This window comes from Bos grunniens, chromosome 11, assembly GCF_055505025.1.
Source record: "Bos grunniens cultivar Pamir isolate PY7600 chromosome 11, Bosgru_T2T1.0, whole genome shotgun sequence".
NCBI lineage: Eukaryota > Metazoa > Chordata > Mammalia > Artiodactyla > Bovidae > Bos > Bos grunniens.
Window position 1 is genome coordinate 75,700,541 of NC_141175.1, and position 27,242 is coordinate 75,727,782.

The 27,242-nt window shown below is 36.9% G+C and overlaps 1 protein-coding gene across 15 annotated transcripts in view; it reads left to right on the forward strand.

The window, feature by feature from the left end:
• LOC147363331 (uncharacterized) overlaps positions 1 to 27,242 on the forward strand; it is a 342,275-nt gene that overhangs the window by 217,666 nt on the left and 97,367 nt on the right. For 9 of the 15 annotated variants that reach the window (XR_015136983.1, XR_015136981.1, XR_015136978.1 and 6 more), the window contains one exon: positions 6,005 to 6,120. Coding sequence is in view for 6 of the 15 variants with exons in the window: in XM_086327053.1 (XP_086183179.1) it covers positions 6,005 to 6,120 (116 nt within the window). In the remaining 9 variants the exon portion in view is untranslated. Of the gene's footprint in view, positions 1 to 6,004; positions 6,121 to 6,906; positions 8,146 to 21,049; positions 21,187 to 27,242 lie in introns of those variants that run through there. The other 6 variants (XR_015136976.1, XR_015136979.1, XM_086327052.1 and 3 more) reach the window with 4 other exon arrangements.

Here is a 27,242-nt window from a genome sequence, read left to right on the forward strand (position 1 = left end):
TGCACAGTTGTGTCCGACTCTTCTCAACCCCATGGACTGCAGCCTACCAGGCTCCTCCATCCATGGGATTTGCCAGGCAAGAGTACTGGAGTGGGGTGCCATTGCCTTCTCCTCTTTGCTCAACCAGCTTAAATATCCATTTTCAGTCCAAAGCTGAGCTTTTTTTTTTTTTTAAACTCTCTTGGTAATCAGCCATCTAAAATTACTTTATGTTTGGACATATCATGTTTATCCTTGAACCTAGATTGACATTTTTCTTTTTGAATGTGGTTGTATTTGTCCCCTTCTTCCAATTGAGAAATCAGGCAAGAAATAATGGATTAGGCAGACTGTCAATTTCAGACCTGAGACCAAAGGCTCTCATACATAAAATTTGTTTACATAGATCAAAGGAGTGCATGTATGTGTGGGTGTATGTATGCTGAGGAAGACACTGAAGATAACAATAGCTAATATTTGTTGAAACTTGGATCCAAAGGGTAGGGAGGTAAGGAGATGGTACAAAGGATGAATAAGGATTAGGTAAGCAGTGGCTGGAGTAGGCTCTAGAAGCTAAAAACAGGTTAGGGCATCCGATTAGTCAGAAGAGGGTGCTGCTGAGTGGGAAATGTCTGTGGTTCTGTGCTCAAGGCAACTTTTTGTTTGTCCCAGTGCCCCAGAGAATAGGGGCTGCGTTTACTTAAAATGAGTGGACGAGGTAAAACAAGGCCTGAAATTTAAAAGAATGATGGTCCTACGGACTCTTCCTACAGGATTCCTGTGCCCTAAACCCTGGTGGCTGGCTTCTGAGGTCTGCTGCTCTAAGCTGTCCTTTTTATAGACTCCTTCAACAGGACTTGTCGCTCATATCCTTCTAACTCAGTGTACTCAAATTATATTGTTTGGTTGCACATGTTTTCATAGGGTCAAACTGTTTACACTTTCCTTCAACTTACTCCATAGAATCCTTCTGCTCTTATTAATGGCCATTGTTTTTAAGAAAATGCCAAACTTCTTATATATCTATAGTAATCAGTACTGTGTACCATGGGCTGAGAGTTAGACACAGAGACCTGTACAGCCATCTAGACAGCCCACAAATAGATTCATATAAATATACACAAGTGGTTTCTGACAAAAATGCACATGCAACTCAATGGAAGATAAATACTATTTTAAAGAAATTATATTGGAACAACTGCTGCTGCTGCTAAGTCGCTTCAGTAGTGTCCGACTCTGTATGACCCCATAGACGGCAGCCCACCAGGCTCCCCTGTCCCTGGGATTCTCCAGGCAAGAACACTGGAGTGGGTTGCCATTTCCTTCTCCAATTGGAACAACTAGATATCTATAATAAAAAAATCAATCTTGACCCGAGTCCCACACCTTATACAAAAATTAACTCAAAATGGATCATGAACATAAATGTACAATTTCATACAGTTATCAGAAAATCTGTGTGATCAAAAAGTAGGCAAAAATTTCTTAGAGTTCATACCATAAATGTGTTCCATAAAAGGAAAAATTGATAAGTTAGATTTTATCAAAATTTAAAAGTTTTGCTCTGTGAAAGACTCTATTAGAAGAATGAAAAAATAAGATACATTAGGAAAATGTACATGTAAACCACATGCCCCTCAAAGGACTAGTATCTAGAATATATAATAAAATCTTGAGACTCAACAGTAGATGAATAGTCTAATTGGAAAATGGGCAAAACAAATGAGGAGGCATTTCACTGAAGAGAAAATACAGATGGCAAATAAGCACATGAATAGATGTTTAACATCATTGGCCATTAGGGAAATGCAAATTAAAGCCACAATGAAATATCACTACATATTGATCAAATGACTAAAAAATAACAAGATTAAATGCTGGTGAGGACGCAAAGAAACTGTACCATTTACACTTTGCTGGTGGGAATGTGGAATGGCACAGTCATTTTGGAAAAGATTAGCATTCTCTTTTAAAGTAAACCTGTACCTACCATATGACACAGCAACTGCACTCCTGGACATTTATTCCAGAAATATAAAAACAGGTTCACACAAAAACCTTTCTGTGTTTTTACAGTAATAGCCAATAACTGAAAACTACTCAGATGTCCTTCAATAGGTGACTAAATGATTGTGGTACTTCAGGATCATTGAAAACTGCTTGACAACAGAAGGAACATACTATGAATATACCTAACAGTCCATAGATTTATGCAAAATGAAAAATAATCCCCCCAAATTCCATAATATATGATTAAAATTACATAATATTCTTGAAGGGACAAAATTATAGAAACAGAAAAGGGATGGAAAGAGGAAGTAGGTATCATTATAAAAGGGTAACAGGAGGAAGTATTGTAATGATGGAAATGTACTATAATATTCTGGTTAAGATATTGCATTAGGGGAGTTATCATTGGGAGATGTTACATTGGGAGAAATTGAGTAAAGGGTACATAGAACCTCTTTGTATTACTTCTTATTAATATAATTACATATGAACCCATAATTATCTCAAAATTGAAAACAATTAAAATTATCTGGATACACTGTAGATAGGTTTCTAGGAAAGCAAGACTATAGTAAGACGAGGTGATGAACTAATGGAGAGAAGGAATAGATGTGGCTTAAGCTAAGTCAGTGGCAATGGTATTTGTGATGACTGTATCAGGTTGAAACATACGGAAGTGGTAGAAACCAGTAATACTTCTGAATATTTGGATGTGGAAATAAAGGAAAAGGAGGTGTTATGGATGAAGTCTAAATTTGGGATTTGGATAATAGGCTGGATAATGCTGATGATATTTATTGAAATAGTTAATTTAAGAATACAAGCAGGTTCATGGGAAAGGGAGAAGAAGCCAAGCAAAAAAGGGTATGGCTAGAGAGAGTATGACGGAGAAGGCAATGGCACCCCACTCCAGTACTCTTGCCTGGAAAATCCTATGGATGGAGGAGCCTGGTGGGCTGCAGTCCATGGGATCACTAAGAGTCGGATACGACTGAGCGACTTCACTTTCACTTTTCACTTTCATGCATTGGAGAAGGAAATGGCAACCCACTCCAGTGTTCTTGCCTGGAGAATCCCAGGGATGGGGGAGCCTGGTGGGCTGCCGTCTCTGGGGTTGCACAGAGTCGGACACGACTGCAGCGACTTAGCAGCAGCAGAGAGAGTATGAAGAAAATGATGCTATAGTCTCTACTATTTCAGGAAGGAGGGTGGTACGTTGTATTTAATGCAAAGTATCTGTAACTGCTGCTAATGTTCACTCAGCTTTGTTTTCATTGTAAGCTGTATTACCTAAACAGTTGATGTTTTCAATGGATGTGAAAACTTTATGCGTCATGTTTCAAAGATCTAATTTTATTTGATGTGTACTAATGAGAGCTGTGAATTGTATTTTACGGAAAGAATCAAGTTTTGATGTGAATAGTCATCCTCATTTTACCTATTTGCTAATACACATTTTATCTATTATAAATAGTATTAATTTGGCAGGTTGGAAAAATATATATGTTTCATTCCTGGCTCACCATGGGCAATTGTACTCTACCCACACCTCCCCACCGCAGTTCATCTTATTAGCATGTCTCTTGCTACTGGGGAGAAAGAGTTCCACTTTACATCATCAGATCTTGGCTAACTGTTCTCAAACCCATGCAACTGAATACCTAGTGACTAAATATCCTGGTTCATTTCATTAGTGTGCAGTGAGAGGAGGAATGAGCATCTGGCAATTGAAGCTCTCTCTGAAAGACATAATTTTCCGTTAATTTCAGATGAGAGCTGCTGCTGCTGCTGCTAAGTTGCTTCAGTCATGTCCGACTCTGTGCAACCCCATAGATGGCAGCCCACCAGGCTCCCCCATCCCTGGGATTCTCCAGGCAAAAACACTGGAGTGGGTTGCCATTTCCTTCTCTAATGCATCAGCTGAGAGCTGCTGACTATCAAATAAAATACACTGCTGACTTTTTTAAACCTAAATAAAACTAAGGGTAAGACTTCAAATTTGGGGAGTTGGTAGAGATTATCTGAATAACTACCTATTCTTGAATCAAAGTCATATATACTCTAAATTAAAAAAAATATATATGAAATCACATAATTTGTAAAGGAGAGCACTAAACGTTGCTGCTTGTATTTCATATTGTATTTTCTCCCTCTGCTGGCCAAGTGCTACATCAGCATTGAAATAAACAAACAAAAAAAAGATGTTTTTCCTCTGCAGTCGTATAACTAGATGCTACAACTGCAAATATATTAAGAGAAAATGTCATAAAATATTTTGTACATTTTTCTCACCTTTGATGCCCTCAAGCATTCTCTACCCTCTTTCCTAAAAAAAAAAAAAAAAAAAATCTGCCCTCAAAAAAGAGTTACATTAGTAATGTCTACGTTGGTATAATTTGAAGCTAATAGGCTCCCTGGAAGAGTTGATTCATTTTCACAAAACATTTTTTGGGTCTACATGTGGCAAGTGCCCTACTAGTTGCTGAGCATATAAAAATGAATAAAGTATTGTCCTATTCTATCCCTTAGGAACTCAGAGTCTAGCAGGGAAGGTAAATCCATAAACAGTTAAAATTCAGCATAAATGCTGCAAGACAAAATTGTGAAGAATCAGGAAATTACAGATGAAGAAGGAATTTGTAGCCTTAAGAGTCATGGGAAACTGCAGGGAAAACAAACAAAAAAACAGATATGAGGTTTAAAGGATTTTGCCATATGTGCTCCACTCAGGAGGGTTCTTTGGGATAATAAAACAGCATGGGGAAAAGTACAGAGGGTGAAATCTTTGTTTTGGAGTAATGATGACTAGGTATGTGGCAGAGAGTTAGAGTTTATGGGTCAAAAAGTAGGATAGGTTTGGATCAGAAATTTAAGACTCAAGATAGATATTCTAAGGAGTTGAGACTCTGTCTTATGCCAAATAAGAGACCACATTGATTTTTAAGCAAGTGTTTAACATGATTATTTTAGTATATTTGCATTTGTGGCTTGAATTTGTTTATTATGAAAGAATTTACAGCAACATTAAGAAGGATGGGAAGAGGTTTTTTTTTTTGGTTTGTTTGTTTTTTTTTTATGACAGGCTGTTTTCTTGAACCACACTAACCATAAAAGGTTGGGATGTGGCACAGAGTAACATTTAAGGCTGAGATTCAGGTCTTGGCTGCTTTCTTTTCCATTTATTTACATTCAGTCTTTGATGACTTTAGGAAAGAAATTCATGTCATCTTGACAGCAGGAAAGAGGGAGATGGAAGGTATAATACCTCACAGTAATTCCATAAACACCTAATGTACAAGTAAATATTTTTTTTTTAATGAAAGTACGTTATTTCTAATTTTCTGAAGGACAGTTTCAGATTGGTTGATGCATAAGTAACATGATTTGCTTTGGATTGCAAGATCTCAATTTGCTTCAGAAGTTGCCCTTTTTATTCCATGTCATATTAAAAAAATAAATCTGCAACATGCAGATGGAAATGAAGGCAAAGCATCTAAGCTGCTGCTAAATTAATGTTCTATCTCTGAACATTGACTTAGGGAGGCTGTTTTTTTTTTTTCCTTTTTCCTGTAACAAGACCATGTCATATTTCCCGAAAGTGAAGGTGGTATTTTATTGGCTCAGGATTGCTATTTTCCTCTCCTCCTTCCATTTTTCCTTCTCTGCCTCCTTTCTTTCCTTCCTTTGTTTCTTTGATAGCTAACTGATTTTGCTTCCATGGTTATAGTGTTATTCAAAGAATCAAAACATCTGTGAAGAAACATCTCCTAAATATGCCCTCAGAAAATACATGCTATATATTTGATGCATTGGAGGAAAAGGATTGCCTCCTTTTCCATAACTAGATTTGGGCTCAAGAAAGTTACAGACTTTCCTTGATCTCAGTGATCTCACCCATGATGGGCAGGGCTGAATGATCACTGAAGTCACCTCCATTTCTAAAATTTTATGTTTTTGACATCCAAGTAGAATGGCAAGCTTGGCCCCAAGAGATTACCTTGCACTATGTCCCCAGGTCCCAGACTGGGAAAGAAGTTCTACAGATCTTCATCAGACAATGGCGCGGCATGTGAGTTCATCTCAAATCTCCCTAGAGCCCAGGCTGGAGTACCAACAGAGGCCAGCAAAAACGTGAGTCTGAATATTTAAAAGTTACACAGCAATCCATTAAATAAAACAAGTCTTATACTGCTACTTTAACAAACAACAACAAAGCAACTTCAAAATGACAAGATTTTTAAAAAGGAATAAGTTCTACTTATTTAAATGCCTATAATTTGGCATTAAAATATTAAAAATCATGAACTTAATTACTCTTGAGACATATCTGGGTGTTTTAGGATGACAACACTTGGGTGAGTAAAAAAAAAATAGTACATTTTTATTTTAGTACATTTATTATCTTAATTTCAGCACAATAATTGATTTTGTTGTTAAAAATCAGAATTTTCATGTAATTTGTATTCCAATAACACTAGTAATAAAAAGGATAAAAAATAAAATGCACTTAACATGTACAAAGTTTAAATATGTTTACAGCAAAAGTATAAAGTAGAAGATTGAAAAACTGAAGTTGTTTGTGTGTTTTTGAGTTTTTTCTTCTTTGATATTAAATTTTTTATTAAAATTGCAGTGCATTATACAAATAATTGATATAAACAATTGTAATCAAATTATATTAGTAAGAATGGGATTTTTATTTAACTTTTTAAACTAGTAATTAAACCTTATTAACTTTTAAATACAAATAACAAGATTTTCAATTCTAGTGTTCAATGCTTATGTAATTGACAGTGGGAGACATCAATAAGTATTAGGCTATGCTTGTTACTTCTAACCCACATGTATACATATTTGAGTATAATATGATTTTTTTCATATTGAAAAATAGTTCTCAGTCTCCCTTGTAACTGTTAGGAACAGTACTGTAATGCAAGAATATTCAGCACCACCAGGTGGAAAACCCCAACAAGATGCAAGAAAAAAGATGCTTGGCGATGCTGGGAAACGGTACTTTGTTAAGCAAAAAGTCTATTACATTTGTGCAATCTGAGAGGAGTTATATTTAAGAGCTTAATTAATTTTTTTTCTTAACCTAAGCACTGCTACACTCTAATGTAGGCAGCAGCACGACCCATAAACCTTTGTTATTTGGATGAGTTGCCTTTTTTTTTCTCCTTGAACACTGTTAGTGATAAGAATTAATGTTTGGAATTATAGATTGTGCTATGCCAAAGTTGAGTACCCAATTCGAAGTGATATATGATCCCATGTATCTTTAACACATTTTTATGAGCATGTATGTACAATATGTGGGTCACCTACAGCATCAGGCCCAAGTCAACAGAGCCAGTAGCGAGATCCAAGGGTGGGACTACCAGCATGGTAGAGGGGAATCTTCTATGATACATGTTCATATTCCACATCAGTGTTTGTCACATTCTCCCCCACTGTCTAGTGGCAACACTTAACCTTTTGAGTGCAGGAGATTGTGAAATCACTTCCTGAGTTGATCTTTCTGGCATGGTCCTCTATCCTCATGTCCTTGATTGCGTGGGAAAAACAAATCGATGCAAAGAGGGAGAGCATTGTATAAAGTACATAATGCCATAGGGTAAGGGGTTTTTATTAACATAATTAAAATATGTGTTCTATAATATATTAAAATGTGTCTTAAAGTGAATGCTTGTATGAGTTTGAATAACTTTTAAACAAATTTGTTGTTGGAAAATGGACTATTTTATTACAGTGAATCTTCACTGAGATTGAAAAAAGTCAGGAAAAATACGACAAGACGCATCTTTGAAATTAAATGGTAGAAAGCCATTAAAAAATGATTTAAAGGCTAGAGAAAGCTAACGTGGAGAATGAATATATCTGATAGAGCAAGTTGATCGGAGGAGAAAAATCTCCAAAATTAAATAGGGCACTACATTTCAGATAAAATGGAACACTGCATACAAGCCAGAGGTTACCATGCTTATTACAGAAGAAACTCACACTTAAGAGTTAGCTGCTGCTATGTTTTGTAGCTGAAGTTTGAACCAGTAACTGACGGTGACAAAATTATTAAAAACAAAAAAGTTAGAATTAGAAGAGACTTAAAGATATATAATAGAGTTTCTTCAGTTTACACTTTAGGCATTTTTACTCTAATAGGTTTGAATTAATTTTAATTTAGTTTATTTACTTTAGATGTATTTTTTAATATAAATTTTATTCTAACGTAATTCTGAGTCAGAAACTAGGTATTTTAATTATGCTTGTAGGTTAATAACTGGTTTCATTTTTATAAACTAAATATCTGAAATCTAAATTTGTGTAATCTTGAAATCGAATGTATCTGATGATGGTTGTCCTATCTTTTTGTTTTGAAGTAATTGGTATTTGTTCTTTCCCAGCTATGGTAAAATCTCAGGGTGCAAGAGAATACTCTGCAGCTGAGATGTGAAAAGCTAGTTAAGAATTACTGTCAACTCTTAAATGTAAGAAATGGCAGCAAGTATGTTTATGAAAAGATTGAGAAGGGACATATTTTATATATTTTAATTTTATTGGAGTACAGTTGGTTTTTAATATTGTGTTAGTTCCAGGTATACAGCAAAGTGATTCAGTGATATACATATATTTATTAATTTTAGATTCTTTTCTCAGAGGTTATAGAGAATATTAAATAGAGTTCCCTTTGCTATATGGTAGGTTGTTATTGGTTATCTGTCTTAGATGCAGTAGTGTGTGTGCGTGTGTGTGTGTGTGCACACAGATGTGCATATGCACATCCCAAGCTCCTAATTTATCCCTGCCCACTATAATTCCCCTTTGGTAACCATAAGTTTGTTTTCAATGTCTGTAACTCTGTTTCTGTAAATAAGTTCATTTTTATCTTTTTTTAAAAACTTACATTCCATATATGAATGATACCTTATGGGATTTGTCTTTGATTGACTTAATATGATAATCTCTGGGTCCCTCCATGTTCATGTAAATTATTTCCTTATTTATAGGACTGAATAATGTCCCATTATATATATGAACCACATATTCTTTATCCAGTCCTCTGTCAGTGGACATTTAGGTTGCTTCCATATCCTGGCTATTGTAAACAGTGCTTCACTGAACATTGGGGTGCACTTAACTTTCAGATTATGGCTTTCCCCAGATATATGCCCAGGAATGGGATGGCTGGATCATACATTTAGTTTTTAAAAAGGAATCTCCATACTGCTCTCCATAGAGGCTGTACCAATCTACATCCCAGCAACAGTGCAGGAGGGTTCCCATTTCCTCACACCCTCTCCAGCCTTTATTATTTGTAGACTTTTTGATGATGGCCATTCTTATCAGTATGAGGTGACACCTCATTGTAGCTTTGATTTGCATTTCTCTGATAATGATGTTGAGCATCTTTTCATGTGCTTTTTGGCCATCTGTATGTTTTCTTTGGAGAAATGTCTGTTTGGACTTTCTGCCCATTTTGGATTATTTGTTTTTATGACATAGAGCTTCATGAGCTGTTTGTATATTTTGAAGATTAATCACTTGGTTGGTTCATTTGCAAATATTTTCTCCCATTTTGTAAATTGTCTTTTCATTTTGTTTTTTACTTCCTTTGCTGTTGAGAAGCTTTTAAATTTAATTAGGTTCCATTTATTTTTGTTTTTATTTTTGTTACTCTAGGAGGTGGATCAAAAAAATACTGCGATTTATGTCAAAGAATGTTCTGCCTATGTTTTCCTCTAAGAGTTTATAGTGTCCAGCCTTATATTTAGCTTTTGATCCATTTTGAGTTTAATTTTGTGTATAATGTTAGAGAATTTTCTAGTTTCATTCTTCTACATGTAACTGTCCACTTTTCCCAGCACCACTTATTGAAGAAACTGTCTTTTCTCCATTATATTAATATATAATATATTATAATATATTTGAGAAGGCAAATTTCATAAAACTCCAGTGTTGGTTGAGGTTTTAGCAGAGATGATTGATATCCATAATAATCAGAGAAGAAGAAGAACATAAATAACATTTCAGAATATTATTTATCAAGAGTCCAGTGACAGTTTGATCGACAATTATTAGGCACCAACATTGTGTGAGGCAAGGTTGGGTTAGGCCTTAACTTCAGGAAGGGTCTTCTTGTCTTGTCCCTTGGGTGAGCTGAAGCAGGGACTGAACTTGGTATTTTCAGGGTCAACGTCTCTTCTTTGGCCTAAAGCCTATATGCATGGTTAAAGAGCACAACGAATGCTTGAGTAGTTGAGGTGAGAATATTTACCTCTGAGCCTCACCAGTTCCATCCGTTGGCTTTTCATTTTAGTCTGTGTATGCCACTATCATTTGTCCAGTTCCCAAGACTGTCCCCCAAACCCAGAGTTATTCCATTTACCTCCTTTTCCTCACACTCCACAACCAAGAGATTCTTCTGGTAATTGGCAGAAGCTCCCCAGTTCCACCCTTTTCTCTTTACCTTCTCTGCTTCTGCCTTAATTCAGGTCTGTTCACTCATTCATTGGGAAACATTTATTGAGGAACTATGCTGTGACAAGAGGGGTAATTCTTTCCGTGCAATATTTCTGTTGAAAAACTATATGTTTATATCAATATTATTTGTTAATTATGTTTTCTAGCTTACCTGTAATTTTGATCTCTAACATTTTACATTGCTTATTAACTACTGACAAGTATTTTCAATATAATGAGCTTAATTTTAATAGAAGCATAAATCTAGTATGCAAGTGAGATATTAGGACATTCATGCAAACTCATTCTGAGCTAAACTATAGGAAAGTCTCAAAATATTATAGATAATATAAGAATGAAAGACATTCTTTCTGATAGAAGAAAACCAGAAAAAAATGTGAAATTTCCCAGAAGAAAAAGGCTGGGCTAATGCCCACATCAGTTGCCATATTTGAATTCTTTACAAATAACATGAAGAGGATATGCATGGACTTATTCCTCCAACCTATTTAGTTATGTTTCTGATAAAAGTAAGAATCCTAGACTTGATGCAAACAAATAGGCTGAGACTCTGATATAGGGACTATATGAAGATCACTGAGACAGGACCAGTCAACATGCAGTCAGGTGATAGAAACAATATCTATGATTTTAAAAGATTCTTAAGATAGAAAATTTAAAATCAAAAAGAATTAAGTTGGAATAATATTACGAATGAGGACGCGGATGGGAAACAAAAACTGTCTAAGTTATCAGGAAAGATCAGCCAGCACTAGGGAATAAGGGAAGACCTTGGAATAGTACAAAACTTAGGAATTTAGAGGAGCGTCTCCATGGAACTGAGACCCAGACCTCTTAGAGATCACCTCCTGATATGGAAAAACTGTCATTGTTGGCATAAAGAAGTATTTCTAGGGTAACGGTGACAAGAACTATTGATGCAAACAGCCAGGAAGTAAACAAGGAATCACTAAGTCCTCTCTTTCTACTGCAGCCTTGTAGATTCCCTCCATTGCCCCCTTTTGGTTGATCCTAATGGGAAGCCAGATGTCAAAGCAAAAATGGGTTTACAGAGTCCTCATCCAGCATCATGAAGACATATTTTTAGAAGTGTGGGTTTCGAATTGAAGAGTAGTAGCCTAATACCTGGCATGATGGTCACTGGTGGGAGAACAGACAGGGTCTGGAAAGAATACACGTTAACATAACTCCCAGCTTTGGGGTGTGGTTAAGTGGGGCCCCTCTCTTTTTGCCCAGGGGCTGCCTTCACCAATTGTCACCCAGCAGCATGGTCCTGCTCTCAGCAGCCGCAGGCTGGGTCTGAGGATTGGATCCAGATTCACTCTTCCTTACCCATAGCCAGCTCTCTGGAATATGTTAGCCTAACGCATGCCATACACTTGTTATATTTCTTAGACAAAGAAATAATCCAGGTTTTACAGTGGTGCCAGAAAAGTGACTTTAAGATCCAAGTCAGTCCTGCCTTGTTATTAATTCAGAAATTGTAGAACACGAAATCAATAACAACAAAAAAGGGAATGTCAACATAATAAATTAATCATTATCAAATGTGTTCCTGTCTTGCAGAACTATTAATATTGACAATGATTATCATCTTCTCCTAGGGATAGGAAAGGGGGAACATACGCAAGTCCCCTAAGAAAAGTTTAAAACTGTATGCTAATACATCAGTTAACGGATAGATAACTCAGAGATAGAAAAGGATGGAAGGCTTTTAAACTCCATCTTCATAGTGTCACTTGAAAAACAAAAATCACTATTCTTTTCCACCTTTGCGTATTTCCTGTTATTTGGAGTTAAGAAGTCACCTAGCTAAGAATCAAATCAATACCTGCTTTACGAGACAGCTTAAACTTGAGTACTGCTACTGCTTCTCCAAGCCTCCTTTAAGCTAGTTAAAATTGACAGGTAGTCTGGAAAGTTAGTACAAGCTCACTATAGTTGAAACAGGAAGAAAGCAAACAAACTTAAAGATATTAGATAAATGATATCAGAGACCTATTGTTAAAGCCATTTAAAGGTTTCTACTCTCTTATCACAATTTACCTTTCCAGTTTCGTGTTACAACAATCTTCCAAGGACCTCTATAAGCCAGCACACAGGATCACTCAGTTGTGTCAAGATTAACATGTAAAATGTTCTTGCTGTTCTCTGTGCCCTGCAGGTCTCCCTAGCCTTCCTCCTTCCTGCCTGGTGAAATTTTTTTGAATCTTATCAACAATCCTTTTGAATCAACTCCTTTCTCAAATTTGACATTGTTTTCTCCAGTTTCCTCCATGTTCTTTAGTAAGATCTGTGTAGCATTTACGTCTTTGTAATTAGAGGTTATTATATTTCTCAAATCTAGGATGCCATTGATGATAATGTGTCCCATTACTTTATATAACACAAAGAAAGAGAAATGGTTTGCATTAAACCATGGGGCCATCGATTTTATGAAACATTTCAACTCCAGAGGTGATAGAATATAAATGAAAGATGTGTTTTAGAATTAATGAGATGAGGTAGCTGTGTATAGGACTTCTCTGCTAAACTGTCAAACCCTGAGCTCCATAATGGGGGGACACATGACTCAATATTGTGTTCCTAATTTCAAGGGTACTGCTTGACACATAACAGATTCTACAATAAATGCTTGTTAAATGTGCTCCCACAAATAAAGATGCAAAGTGAAGCTGTATCCTTAGCAACATTTAGCCCAGACTGTGTTCTGTGATCAAAATGATAATGTGTACGATACAAATAAGAGATACAGAATCATAAGATCCAGACTTTCTTTGGCAAAACTCCACGACTTTCATCGAGGGCTAGTCGTATTTGCAGAATGACTAGGCATTTATCTCTGGGCTTTACTTTTAAGAATCATGGGAAAGCCCTGACTCTAAATAAGCCATCTCCTGCATGAAAATCTCACCTTGAGGTAAATCCTTTTCTTGTAACAAAATGTACAGTTTCCTGAGGGAAAATCTCATTAAGCTTTATTCAACAGCATCATTACATGAATTAGTTCACTTGGTCCCTCTTCAACAGCAACAAATAATGAACAATTTAAAAACAGTTCTGATAAAATAGGATCCTTCAACTTTATGCTTACCACTAACCAAGAAAGATTTGGAAAAAAGATTTTAGAGTTCAGGACTACAGGAGGACATGGGATCAGCCATTTATGAGGCAGAAGAAGAGGCTGGGAGGAACAGAACATGTGGACTTAGTGGGAAGTTTTCAGTTCAATTTAGTCGCTCAGTCATGTCCGACTCTTTGTGATCCAATGGACCACAGCCCACCAGGATTCCCTGTCCTTCACCATCTTGCTCAAACTCTGCCCATTGAGTCCATGATGCGATCCAACTATCTCATCCTCTGTCATCCCCTTCTCATCCTGCCTTCAATCTTTCCTAGCATCAGGGTCTTTTCCAATGAGTCAGTTCTTCACATCAGGTGGTCAAAGTATTGGAGTTTCAGCTTCAGCATCAGTCCTTCCAATGAATATTTAAGACTGATTTCCTTTAGGATGGACTGGTTGGATCTCCTTGCAGTTCAAGGGACTCTCAAGAGTCTTCTCCAACACCACAAATCAAAAGCATCAATTCTTTGGTGCTCAGCTTTCTTTATAGTCCAGCTCTCACATCCATACATGATTACTGGAAAAACCATAGCTTTGACAAGATAGACCTTTGTCAGCAAAGTAATGTCTCTGCTTTTTAATACACTGCTTAGGTTGGTCATAGCTTTTCTTCCAAGGAGCAAGCATGTTTTAATTTCATGGCTGCGGTTACCATCTGCAGTGATTTTGGAGCTCCCCAAAATGAAGTCTCTCATTGTTTCCATTGTTTCCCCATCTATTTGCCATGAAGTGATGAGACCAGAGGCCATGACCTTAGTTTTTTGAATGTTGAGTTTTAAGCCAACTTTTTCACTCTCCTCTTTCACTTTCATCAAGAGACTCTTTAGTTCTTTGCTTTCTACCTTAAGGGTGGTGTCATCTGCATATCTAAGGTTATTGATATTTCTCCCAGCAATCTTGATTCCAGATTGTGCTTCATCCAGCCTGGCATTTTGCCAGAAATACTCTGTATAAAAGTTAAATAAGCAGGGTGATAATATACAGCCTTGACATACTCCTTTCCCAATTTGTAACCAGCCTTTTCTGGTTTGCTCCATTTGCTCCATGTCCAGTTCTGACTGTTGCTTCTTGACCTGCATACAGATTTCTCAAGAGGCAGGTAATGGTCTGGTGCTCCATCTCTTGAAGAATTTTCCACAGTTTTTTGTGATCCACATAGTCAAAGACTTTGGCATAGTCAATGAAGCAGAAGTAGATATTTTTCTGGAACTCTCTTGCTTTTTCAATGATCCAGTGGTTGTTGGCAATTTGATCTCTGGTCTCTCTGCCTTTTCTAAATCCAGCTTGAACATCTAGAAGTTCTCAGTTCACATATTGTTGAACCCTGGCTTGGAGAATTTTAAGCATTACCTTGCTAGTGTCTGAAATGAGTGCAATTCTGTGGTATTTGAACATTCTTTGCCTTTTGTGTCTTTGGAAACAGTGATAAACTTTATTTTTTTGGTCTCCAAATTCACTGTAGATGGTGACTGTAGCCATTAAATTAAAAGATGATTGCTCCTTGCAAGAAAACCTATGACCAACCTTATAGACAGCATATCAAAAAGCAGAGACATTACATTACCTTGCCAACAAAGGTCCATCTAGTCACAGCTGCGGTTTTTCCAGTGGTCATGTATGGATGTGAGAGTTGGAATATAAAGAAAACTGAGCGCCGAAGAATTGATGCTTTTGATCTGTGGTGTTGGAGAAGACTCTTGAGAGTCCCTTGGACTGCAAGGAGATCCAACCAGTCCATCCTAAAGGAGATCAATCCTGGGTATTCATTGGAAGGACTGATGTTGAAGCTGAAACTCTAGTACTTTGGCCACCTGATGTGAAGAGCTGACTAATTTGAAAAGACCCTGATGCTAGGAAAGATTGAAGGCAGGAGGAGGAGGGGATGACAGAGGATGAGATGGTTGGATGGCATCACCAACTCTATGGACATGAGTTTGAGTAAGCTCCAGGAATTGGTGACAGACAGGGAAGCCATGGTGTCACAAAGAGTCGGACACAACTGAGCGACTGAACTGAACTGAAACATTCTTTGGCATTGCCTTTCTTTGGGACTGGGATGAAAACTGACCTTTTCCAGTCTTGTGGCCACTGCTGAGATTTCCAAATTTGCTGGCATATTGAGGACAGCACTTTCACAGCATCATCTTTTAGGACTTGAAATAGCTTAGCTGGAATTCTGTTACCTCCACTAGCTTTGTTCATAGTGATGCTTCCTGAGGCCCATTTGACTTCAGATTCCAGGATATCTGGCTCTAGGTGAGTGATCACACCATCATGATTATCTGGGTCATGAAGATCTTTTTTGTATAGTTCTTCTGTCTGTTCTTGCCATCTTTTCTTAACATCTTCTGCTTCTGTTAGGTCCATATTGTTTCTGTCCTTTATTGTGCTAATCTTTGCATGAAATGTTCCCTTGGTATCTCTAATTTTCTTGAAGAGATCTCTAGTCTTCCCCATTCCACTGGTTTCCTCTGTTTCTTTGCATTGATCACTGAGGAAGGCTTTCTTATCTCTCCTTGCTATTCTTTGGAACTCTGCATTCAGATGCGTATATCTTTTCTTTTCTCCTTTGCCTTTAGCTTCTCTTCTTTTCTCAGCTATTTGTAAGGTGTCCTCAGACAACCATTTTGCCTTTTTGCATTTCTTTTTCTCAGGGATGGTCTTGATCACTGTCCCTGTTCAGTGTCATGAACCTCTGTCCTTAGTTCTTCAGGCGCTCTGTCTATCAAATCTAATCCCTTGAATCTATTTGTCACTTCCTCTATATAATCATAAGGGATTTGATTTAGGTCATACCTGAATGGTCTAGTGGTATTCTCTACTTTCTTCAATTTAACTCTGAATTTGGCAATAAGAAGTTCATGATCTGAGCCACAGTCAGCTCCTGGTTTTATTTTTGCTGACTGTATAGAGCTTCTCCATCTTTGGCCACAAAGAATATAATCAATCTGATTTTGGTATCGACCATCTGGTGATGTCCATGTGTAGAGTCTTCCCTTGTGTTGTTGGAAGAGGGTGTTTGCTATGACCAGTGCATTCTCTTGGCAAAACACTGTTACCCTTTTCCCTGCTTCATCTTGTACTTGGGGGACAAATTTGCCTATTACTCCAGGTAGCTCTTGACTTCCTACTTTTGTATTCCAGTCCCTCTGATAAAAAGGACATCTTTTTTGGGTTTTAGTTCTAGAAGGTCTTGTAGGTCTTCATAGAACCATTCAACTTCAGCTTCTTCATCATTACTGGTTGAGGCATAGACTTGGATTACTGTAATATAGAATGGTTTGCCTTGGAAATGAACAGAGATCATTCTGTCATTTATGAGACTGCACCCAATACTGCATTTTGGACTCTCTTGTTGACTATGATGGCTACTCCATTTCTTCTAAGGGATTCTTGCCCACAGTAGTAGATATAATGGTCATCTGAATTAAATTTGTCCATTCTGGTCCATTTGAATTCACTGATTCCTAAAATGTCTATGTTCACTCTTGCCATCTCATTCTTCATACTTCTCATCTTAATAAGCAGCTTTTCTTGGATTGGAATACCACCTTCCTGGGAAACTGTACTTTTATTTCTATCCTATCCTATAGGCCTTTTCTTTAGTTCTGTTGAATGCTTCTGTATTTCTGCCATTTACAACAGTTACTTATCTGGTTTCAATGCATGTTGCTCTGTGATGTTCATTTAGACCTGTTCTTTTTAATGCCTCTCCTTTTTTCCTCTCTGCATCACCATTTCTCAAGCTTTGGTATGTTTTCTTTTCTTTCATATTAGTTTCCTAGATCAAGAACTCTTGTTTGGGAATGAAGTGCATATCCATCCCTGGAATTCTTCAGCTTTTCCCTCAGCCTGAGCCCTGTTACTCTTGTTCTCTCAGTCAGCCTGAACTCACTGGTTCTAATTTTAGTGATGCAGGACACAACCTCTCAAGTCAAACTCTGCCCTTACAAAATGTGTTCTTTCCCCACATATCTGTGGTTTTTATTTTTTTTCTCTTTTAGTCTTTACAAATATGACTGAGTAATTGGACCCAATATGCCCTTCCATGTCATATAATTGGCTTGAAATATTTGCACCTGTGCATTTTGTTTCTCCTCTCCCCATTTAAAATGCTTCAATAAAATATACCCTGTTGTTTACCTCTAGCAGCCTGATGTATCAGCCCCAACCTCTCTACTTAGGGAAAGAGAGACCTGACAGATACATCACATGTGGCCAGAGGAGCACACCTGTCTGGATCACTGATAATAATGCCTTGCACTATACGACACTTTGAACTTTTTCTAAATACCCTTACTTCTATTTTTCATTTTCACCTCTTTCTTAGTTGAAACTTATGACATTTCTTGTGCCTTCTTAGTCACTGATTTTTGTCTTTTCTAGCAGTCATTTCATTTCTGAATAGCATTCATATAGTTTTTATCACTATAATTCTGCATAATCAAACCAGCAATTTTGAGAATTTTTTTTTATTCCGTACTATATTTCTTTCAAAACATTCTCCATTTCTCCACCTCTAAAACTTCTATTTAATCTTTGGAAGCGAATTACTGCCAACATGTCTTTCAGCGTTATCCCCAGTAATTTTATAATCATAGTTCTCCCAATGTGATTACTAGGTAAATGCTCTGACTTTAATTCTTCTCTTGACAAGGCACCATCCTCCTTCAGATAATTATTAAGTTCCTCCTCTGCTGTCTGTCTCCCCCTCAGAGACTGCTTCTGTTCACCTCTCCTCACCCTCAATGCAGGCATTTCTCTCATACAGTGCTTGAGAATCAATAGCTCCCAATTTAATATTGGGAAGCTTTTTGAACATCCCTTCTTCTCTTTCCTTTCCTGTGCCCCTCAATTTCTCATTTACTCTGAGTTAAGGATTCACTTCCTGTGGTAGGTAGAGTTTTAGCCTGGCCCTGGAGATTCTCACACAGCTGGTGTACTTGCCTTGTTCAGTCTTCAATGTGGTAGATCTATGATGATGCTGGAGTAGCATTCAATGCTATGGGTAGACAATATGTGAAAAGGGCTACATAAATGTGATTAAGGTCTAATCAAAAGATTAGCTGGGGGTACCTGACCCAGACAGGTAAAACCTTAAAAGGAAAAGTCTGGGCAGTCTCCTGCTGGTTTTGAAGACACAAGCTCCCATACTGTGGACAGGACCATAGAGTGGAAAACACTGGGTAGCCTCTGGAAGATGAGAGTACCTGCAGCCAATAGTCAATAAGAAAATTGTATCAGTCCTGCAAGAGCAACGTACTTAATTCTGCCAACAACCATTGGAGCTAGATGTGAACCCAGTCTAGCTCACATCTTGATTTCAGCTTTGTGAGACCCTGAGCAGAAAATCCAGCCATATCATGGCCAGATTTCTGACCTAAACAAAAGACTATGAGAGTGATAGCTTGTCATATACAACGATGGGCACAGGGGAAGGTATATTATTTTTCTTTATTTACTGACCATCTCTCCTTGCAACTGGAATTCCTACGTATCCTAAGTACAGTTTCTTAAAGACAAAATACCTCAGATCCTACCAGTGTTTGACCTCTCCTTTTGGTCTGTTTGTGTTTCTCCACTCTGATCCTTACTTTATGATTTTACTTAATCTATTCCTCTTTGCTTCCAGGAATGTGTTCTGCTTATTTGTGATTTTGAAGGTAATAGACTTAATCTAATCCATTTATTTGCTTCCTCATAAGTAACATTCCTTGGCCCACTGCTCATTAGTAGTCAGGGTTAAATTCAACAGGAAGCTTGCTGTAATGACATACTTTCTGATGTTTCAGTGAAACAGATCCATTTATTCACTCATTCACCAACTTTTTCATTCAACAGTTAGAATGTCAACCTAGGATACAGGCTTTGGTTCTAGAAACCTCACATTATGGAATCAAATAATATATTCAATAGAACTTTAAAAGTTATACAAAGTTAAGCCATTACTCTTGGGAATGAGATATAAATACACACACATAAAGAACAAATAGTTTTAGGTAAAATTTGTAGGGAAAATTAGGGTTTTCTTTGTGGCTCAGATGGTAAAGAATCTGCCTGCAATGCAGGAGACTTGGGTGTGAAGCTGGGTTGGGAAATCCCCTGGAAAAGGGAATGGCTTCCTGCTCCAGTATTCTTTCCTGGAGAATTCCATGGACAGAGGAGCCTAGCAGGCTATAGTCCATGGGTTCGCAAACAGCTGGATATGACTGAATGACTAACACTTTCACTTCATTTCAGTTCAGTTCAGTTGCTCAGTTGTGTCCTGCTGTTTGTGACCCCATGGACTGCAGCTTCCTGTCCATTACCAACTGCCAGGCTTCCCTGTCTATTACCAACTGCCAGAGCTTGCTCAAACTCAAGTCCATCATCAAGTCTGTGATGCTATCCTACCATCTCATCCTGTCATCCCCTCGTCCTCTTGCCTTCAATCCTTCCCAGCATCATGGTCTTTTCCAGTGAGTCAATTCTTCGCATCAGGTGGCCAAAGTATTGGAGTTTCAGCTTCAGCATCAGTCCTTCCAGTGAATATTCAGGACTGCTTTCCTTTAGGATTCACTAGTTGGATCTCCTTGCAGTCCAAGGGACTCTCAAGAGTCCAACACCACAGTTCAAAAGCATCAGTTCTTCAGCACTCAGCTTTCTTTATTTCTCTAAAGAGAAAATTAGCAAATAAGTTTAAGAGAAATATTAAGGAAGAATATGAATCAGTGTATATTTTATCCCACAACATATCAGTTAGTGGCTTACTTTTCTTTGAAGCAGTCATTCACTGTCATATTTTAAGTAACTATTATGTGTAAAACAGCGTATCAGGTATTCAAGAATGATAGCAAGGGGGAGCCAGGATTGAAGGAACACAATCTTGTCCTCTAACATTTCTGCATAGTAACCTCCTGGTCTGCATGATAACTATACTGCCTGTTCTCTTGTGTGATTGTACAGATCTCCTGAACATATACTTTATATGTATAGAGGAGTCCAGGCACAGAGCATGAGCTGAAAAGTAGCGTGGTAGCAGCAGTCATTGTGCATTTTCTGTCAACAACACGATTTGACCTGCAGCATCCTATGTAGGCAGAGGGTGTGTAAATTATCATAGCCCGAGGATATGCAGTTAAGCATGAAGTTAGCAGAATGGCTGTCAGTGAATTGGGGGAAGAAACACTGCAGTCTGAACAGAAAACAAATACATTTCATATGAAGAGTGTGAATTTTCCATGGAAATGAGAAGACAGAATTCCTAAGAGAACTTATTTGCCTTGTCTATTTATTTCTGCCCTCTAGGAAGATGATAATGGGAAATATTTTAATAACATTGTAGGCTTTCACAAAGGCAGTGCTATTTTTGAATGATAATATTTTAGAGTCATAAACATAATCCACATCTCACTTTCAGGATGTGTGCATCATCCTGAAATCAGTCTGACCATGATGTTTAAATGTCTTTGAGCTCAGGGTGTGCAGCAAGAAGGCAGGAGAGCAAGGTCCAGATGTTTGTGCCCTGTGATGCAGACTGACTTCCCTGACATCTGTGAGAGCCTGTGAAATCACTAGACAAGAAAAGGCCATTTTGTGCAGCACAGGTATCCTAGGTAACAGTTTTTATCTAAATCTTCATTCCTTAATTGTTCCACATTGCTAATTCCTTCTTCTCTTTCCAACCTAGTATCTTACCAGTGAAACTGTGGCATGAACCATTCCTTCTAGTCAATCCTGAAGTCTAAAAATATATATTAAATATTTCTGTAATAAAAATCCATAATAAATCTTTGAAAAGTACAAGTTTATGAATCATTCGATATAACCAAGTTTCAGTATCCAAAAAACATTTAACCACCTCCTGAAACTGGATGTAATTAGGATCTTCCACATTGAAATCTAAGGCACTGTTGTAAAACTGAACAGTTGTCCTTTTTTAAAGTAGATCTTTAGTCTGTTTATTCAGTGAAGCTGGTTATTAACTTCTCATGAGTAAACAGACTAAAAATCTTCACAGAGATGCAATCAAAATGGGAACTGAAAAGCTCCAATGTTGTTGAACTTAGCTGCAACCTGAAAAGCAGAACATTACATAGAATAACTTCACAGATAAAGCTAATGATTGAACTGGTAAGGATACTCCTGGTCAATTTTGATTTATATAGAATCAATTTTTAGTGTGTATGTTCTTTAGTTTTATTCGACTTGGTTTTAAAAGTAAACTTAGGTTTCATGTTGTACTCAACAATTTAAAATATCCTCATGCATAATGATGTGTATACACACATGTCCACATTCACATAATCACAGTGGACATAATATAAGTCTCTGATTATATATTCCTCAGGAAATTTCATCCTTCTTCCTGCTCAACTGATAGATAATTGGATAACTTCCAAATGTTTTACTCTAGACCAAGCTTTTGTTGAAGCTCCAAACTTGCATCCCATTAAATATTTGTAGCTAGGTGCCCACAAATATCTGAAAACACATCAAGCCCCAAAACAAGCTTATGACACCTCCAATTCTACCTGTCTTCTACTCTCCTTTGGTCAGTAAATGGTACCATCAACATCAGTGTTCTCCAAGGGATCTTCCTGACCCAGGGATTGAACGTGGGTCTCCTGCATTGTAGACATATTCTTTACCACCTGAGTCATCCTCAGACAGTTCTCAGGATAGGAACCTAAGAGTATCTAGAAATGTTAACTATCAAAATGTCCATGCTTATAAATCACCAGATTCTGACATTTTCCCCTCTGAGTTCTTCTCAAATGCATCCTCTTGTCTTCATCTTTATTTGGAATTCCTTAATTTCCAGTTCCCCCCATGTCTTGACAGACTATTTTCATAGATTCCCTACAAACTTTTCTTCTTTTAGGTCAGGTTTCATTCACATATTCTCCATGAATCATCCTGTCATTAAAAGAAGATCTTAAATGTCCATAAAAGCTTAATGAATCTTTAATATCTGCACAATAAAATTTAGATTAATTAGGATGGCATATATAATTCTTTCTTCATAATTTCTCTGTAATTCTATGTCCAACTTCAGCTCCTGTCATTTCCTACACAGTATAGAATGTAGTAAGGAACCATGAATAAGGAGCCACAGTCAATAAAAAACAACAAAATCTAAAAAGGACAAACTAAAAATAATTAGCAAAATAGTAGATGTAAACCCAACTATATGAAATTGCTTTAAATAAAAATGCAAAAAAATGTTCCAATTATAAAGCAAAGAATGTAAGTCTGGATGAAGAAGGAAGACTCAATTATAAGTCATCTATAAGATATCTATTAAATATAAAGATGCAGAACATTTCAAAGGAAGGAAAGGAAAATAATATGTCAGACATCTAGAAAAGAATTTGCATAGCAAGGTGACAATAATATACATCAGTATTAGTATCTCCATACTCATATTACATGAAATAAATCTCAACACAAAGTATTTCTGAAGGTAAAGGTAGACATTTCATGATAAAAGAGCAATTAGGGAGACATAATCATCTTACATGTGAATGCATGCAATTAATAGATGAGCTCCAAAACACATGAAGTGAAGATAGACAAAACTAGAGAGAGAAAAAGACAAATTCATAGTGATATTTGCATAATACTCTTGTTGTTAATGATTAGAAAATTTGACCCCAAATAGTAAGAAGATAGAAGATCTAAGGAACACTATCAGCTAATTTGATATAATTGACATTTGCAGACAACTTCAATAAAAATAGGAGTGAAACTTTCTTTAATGTATCCATGACATATTTTCTAAGATCATATGCTTGATCATAAACAAGTCTCAACATATCTCAAATGAATAAAATCTTACAGCGTGTTCTCTAACCATTATATAATTAAATAGATATCAATTATAATCACTCTTTGTTGTTGTTCAGTCACTAAGTTGTGTCCAGCTCTTTGCAACCCCATGGACTGCAGCACACCAGACTTCCCTGTCCTTCACTATCTCCAGAGTTTGCTCAAATTCATGTCTGTTGAGTCGATGATACTATCTAGCCATCTCATCCTCTGCCACCCTCTTCTCCTTTTGCCTTCAATCTTTCCCAGCATCAGTCTTTTCCAATGAGTAGGCTCTTTGCATCAGGTGGTCAAAGTATATAAAGACTCTAAAATGACCAATTATTGAAAATTAACACATTTTTGAATAATCCAATGTAGGAGGATTCTAACATTAAGTAAATGTATAATGGATGTAATAATAAAAATAAAAGAAGGGAGAATTCTCTTACCTAAAGATAAATGCTTAGCCTCATTACACTTTGATAGTCTGCCATGCTAAAATAAAGAGTTGGGAAGCACACACACACACACACCCCTACACACACCTGTGTGTGTGTGTGCGTGTGTGTGTGGTTTACCTGCCTACTGTCACACAAATAAATGGTTAGTAATTTTGTTGGAAAAATTCTCAGTCGCCAAAGTCCATAAAAGCATTTTAGTGTAATGCACAGAAGTTCTTAAAGTAGTTAAGATGGTCCCAACTATACTTATGGACTATCTTAAGATAGACTATAATGGACTCTAGTCTTGAAGAGTCTTTAAAATGGACTGACTCTGTTCTGGCTCCAGAGCTGTGTTTGTAAGAAACTTACAGAGAAAACTCTTTGAGTTTTCACAGCATGTTATAATCATTAGCCAGTTATTTTGTGTGACCCCTACAGTGAGAGAAGTAAATACTGCTAACCCTTCTTTAACAAATGAGGAAAGTAAGGCACAAGAGAGGTCAAGTTTCATTTCTAAACCACTGTATAAATTAAAAGTTTTTTTTCAACCCCTCATCCCCAGCCGTATTAAGAAGAGACATAGACTCTTGCTCTTACACCAGTGTCATTTGTTCCAAATCACTAGCGTGTAAACACAGAAGAGAGGTTCATAACATGTAGGACATCAGTTCATCAGACTAATGGGATTTTAATATGTTTTATCTGTAGAGATCAATACAAACTCTAGTTTGCTATTTCAGCATAAAATATCATATAAACAAACTGCTCAGTACACATAATGGCTCTAGTAGTGGCAAAGCAGTTCATCATCTAAGAAAACAAAAGGTCTCTCCATTAAAATACCCCAACAATTCCCAGTTAGACTTTGTAAATAAGTACCAGCTTCTAATTATAACTTCATAAAATAAAAAATAACATTTTCCTTCATTTCCTTATTCTTGTAACAAAGCAGCAATCATAGAAATTAAGTTAGCAGGGAGTATATCCAGACAAGAACTTGATATTGCTCTGATAACTCATATTTACCAACATCAAAATATTTTGTGCCTTTTACACACATTATCTCACTTACTACTTATAACAATCTAGATCAAAGTACAGCAGATATTATTCTCCCTGTATACAAACAAGGAAACCAAGACACAAAGTAGCTTCTGCTGCTTTCCCGACAAAGCAGCAGGTGATGGTGGAGTGAGAACAGACCTTTGACTCTGAAGTCAGGTGGTGTCTGTAACATACTGCTGCATCTCACCGTATCTAGACTACTCTTTCCAGAGTCTACAATTCTTACTAAAACTTGTCTTGGTAACAACAGGCTATGATCACTGTAATATGAGTAGGATACATTAGCTTTAAAAGCAAAACTTTCAACAAAAACTATTGCCATATTAAAGAAATGTCTTATGCTATGCTAAGTCACTTCAGTCGTGTCCGACTCTGTGTGACCCCATAGACAGTAGCCCACCAGGCTCCCCTGTCCCTGGGACTCTCCAGGCAAGAACACTGGAGTGGGTTGCCATTTCCTTCTCCAATGCATGAAAGTGAGAAGTGAAAGTGAAGTCGCCTAGTCGTGTCCAACTCTTAGCGACCCCATGGACTGCAGCCTACCAGGCTCCTCCGTCCATGGGATTTTCCAGGCAAGAGTACTGGAGTGGGGTGCCATTGCCTTTTCCAAAGAAATGTCTTATATATAAATAAATGTCAAATTCAAAGTTTTAGGTCACTTAATACCCTCTAGGGGTGCTTCATACCATAATGGCCTGTTTCTAAAGGTATAATTTGTGTGCTTAGTAAGAGATTTTTTTTTCTCTTCTGGATTCTAGATTTCCAGAAATATGATATAATGATATAAAAATTATCTTTAAAGCATTCTTATGATTTTATATTCTAAGATATATTTCTATGTTTCAATTTTAGAAAAATGAGTCATTCTTAATAATATTCTGAAGCAAAATATTATGTTTATTTATTGCACTTATTTAAAATATATTTTAGTTATAGTCTATTATCATAAACCTTAGTAACATTAGAGGAATTGATGATTCCACAACTCTAATATACATCTGAACCAGCTCTTCTTCATCAGACAAAGTGATTTTGAGTAATGAATGGGATCTGTTCTTCAAAGGTACTCAATTTTGAGATATTTTTCATGACTGGGGTGTAAAGCAATTAAAAGCATGCTATGTAGAAACTGGTATATATTAAACCTGCCTCTTACCTGGAGTCTCCTTGAGTGTGTTCCACATATAAATATATAACCAAAATATTTTTAAATGTAAGAGGGAAAAGAAAATATTCTAATAATGAGGAAAATAGATAGCTTCTTACCTTAGCTAAAAGGTTAATAAATAAAAGCTCATAAGAACAGGTTAGCAAAGAATGCATTGCCTATGGCTTCCACAATGGCTCGTCAAGTAAAGAATCCACCTGTAATACGAGAGACACAGGAGGTTCATCCTCATCACTACAACGGACTCAAGTACATTCCTTTATATAGCTTAGTAATTTTCCACTGTATGTATGTACCACAACTTCCTTATCTATTCCTCTGCTGATGGACGTCTAGGTGGCTTCCATCTCCTCGCTATTGTAATGGTGCTGCAATGAACAATGAGGTGGGTGAATCTAGAGCCTATTATACAGAGTGAAGTAAGTCAGAAGGAGAAAGACAAATAGCATATATTAATGCATATATATGGAATCTAGAAAAATGGTACTGATGATCCTATATGCAGGGCAGCAAAGGAGACACAGACATAAAGAACAGAATTTGGGGCTCAGAGGGAGAAGGAGAGGGTGGGAGAGTGAGAGAATAGCATTGAAACATATATATACCATATATAAAATTGATAATCAGTGGGAGTTTTATGTTTGATGCAGCTGGTGCTTTGTGACAACTGGGAGGGAAAGGGTGAGCAGGGAGGTAGGAGGCAGGTTTAGGAAGGAGGGGACACGTGTATAACTGTGGCCGATTCATATCGACGTATGGCAAAAACCATCACAATATTGTAAACTAATTATTGAATATACTGATCACTGTGCTAGAATTTTACATAAAACATCTCATGTAATCCTCACACAAAATCTGTGAGACAGAATGTTACTGAGATCCATTTTATATGTGAGAAAATATAATGGAGTTTGTTTTAGTTTGCTAGGACTGCCATAACTACACACCATAGACTGTATGGCCTAGATGACAAAAACATATTGTTTCACAGTTCTGGAGGCTAGAAGTCCATAATCAAGGTGCCAGAATTGGTATTCCTCACTCATTTTTTTGGCAGCTGATAACAGCCAATTTTTTTTTCTGATAGTAAAAAACATGATTTTTCTGTAGAAAAATCTTCGGTGGCTGTACCAGAAAATGGAAGGCATGCTTTGGCCTTTGATTATAATCTTCATGGACAAAA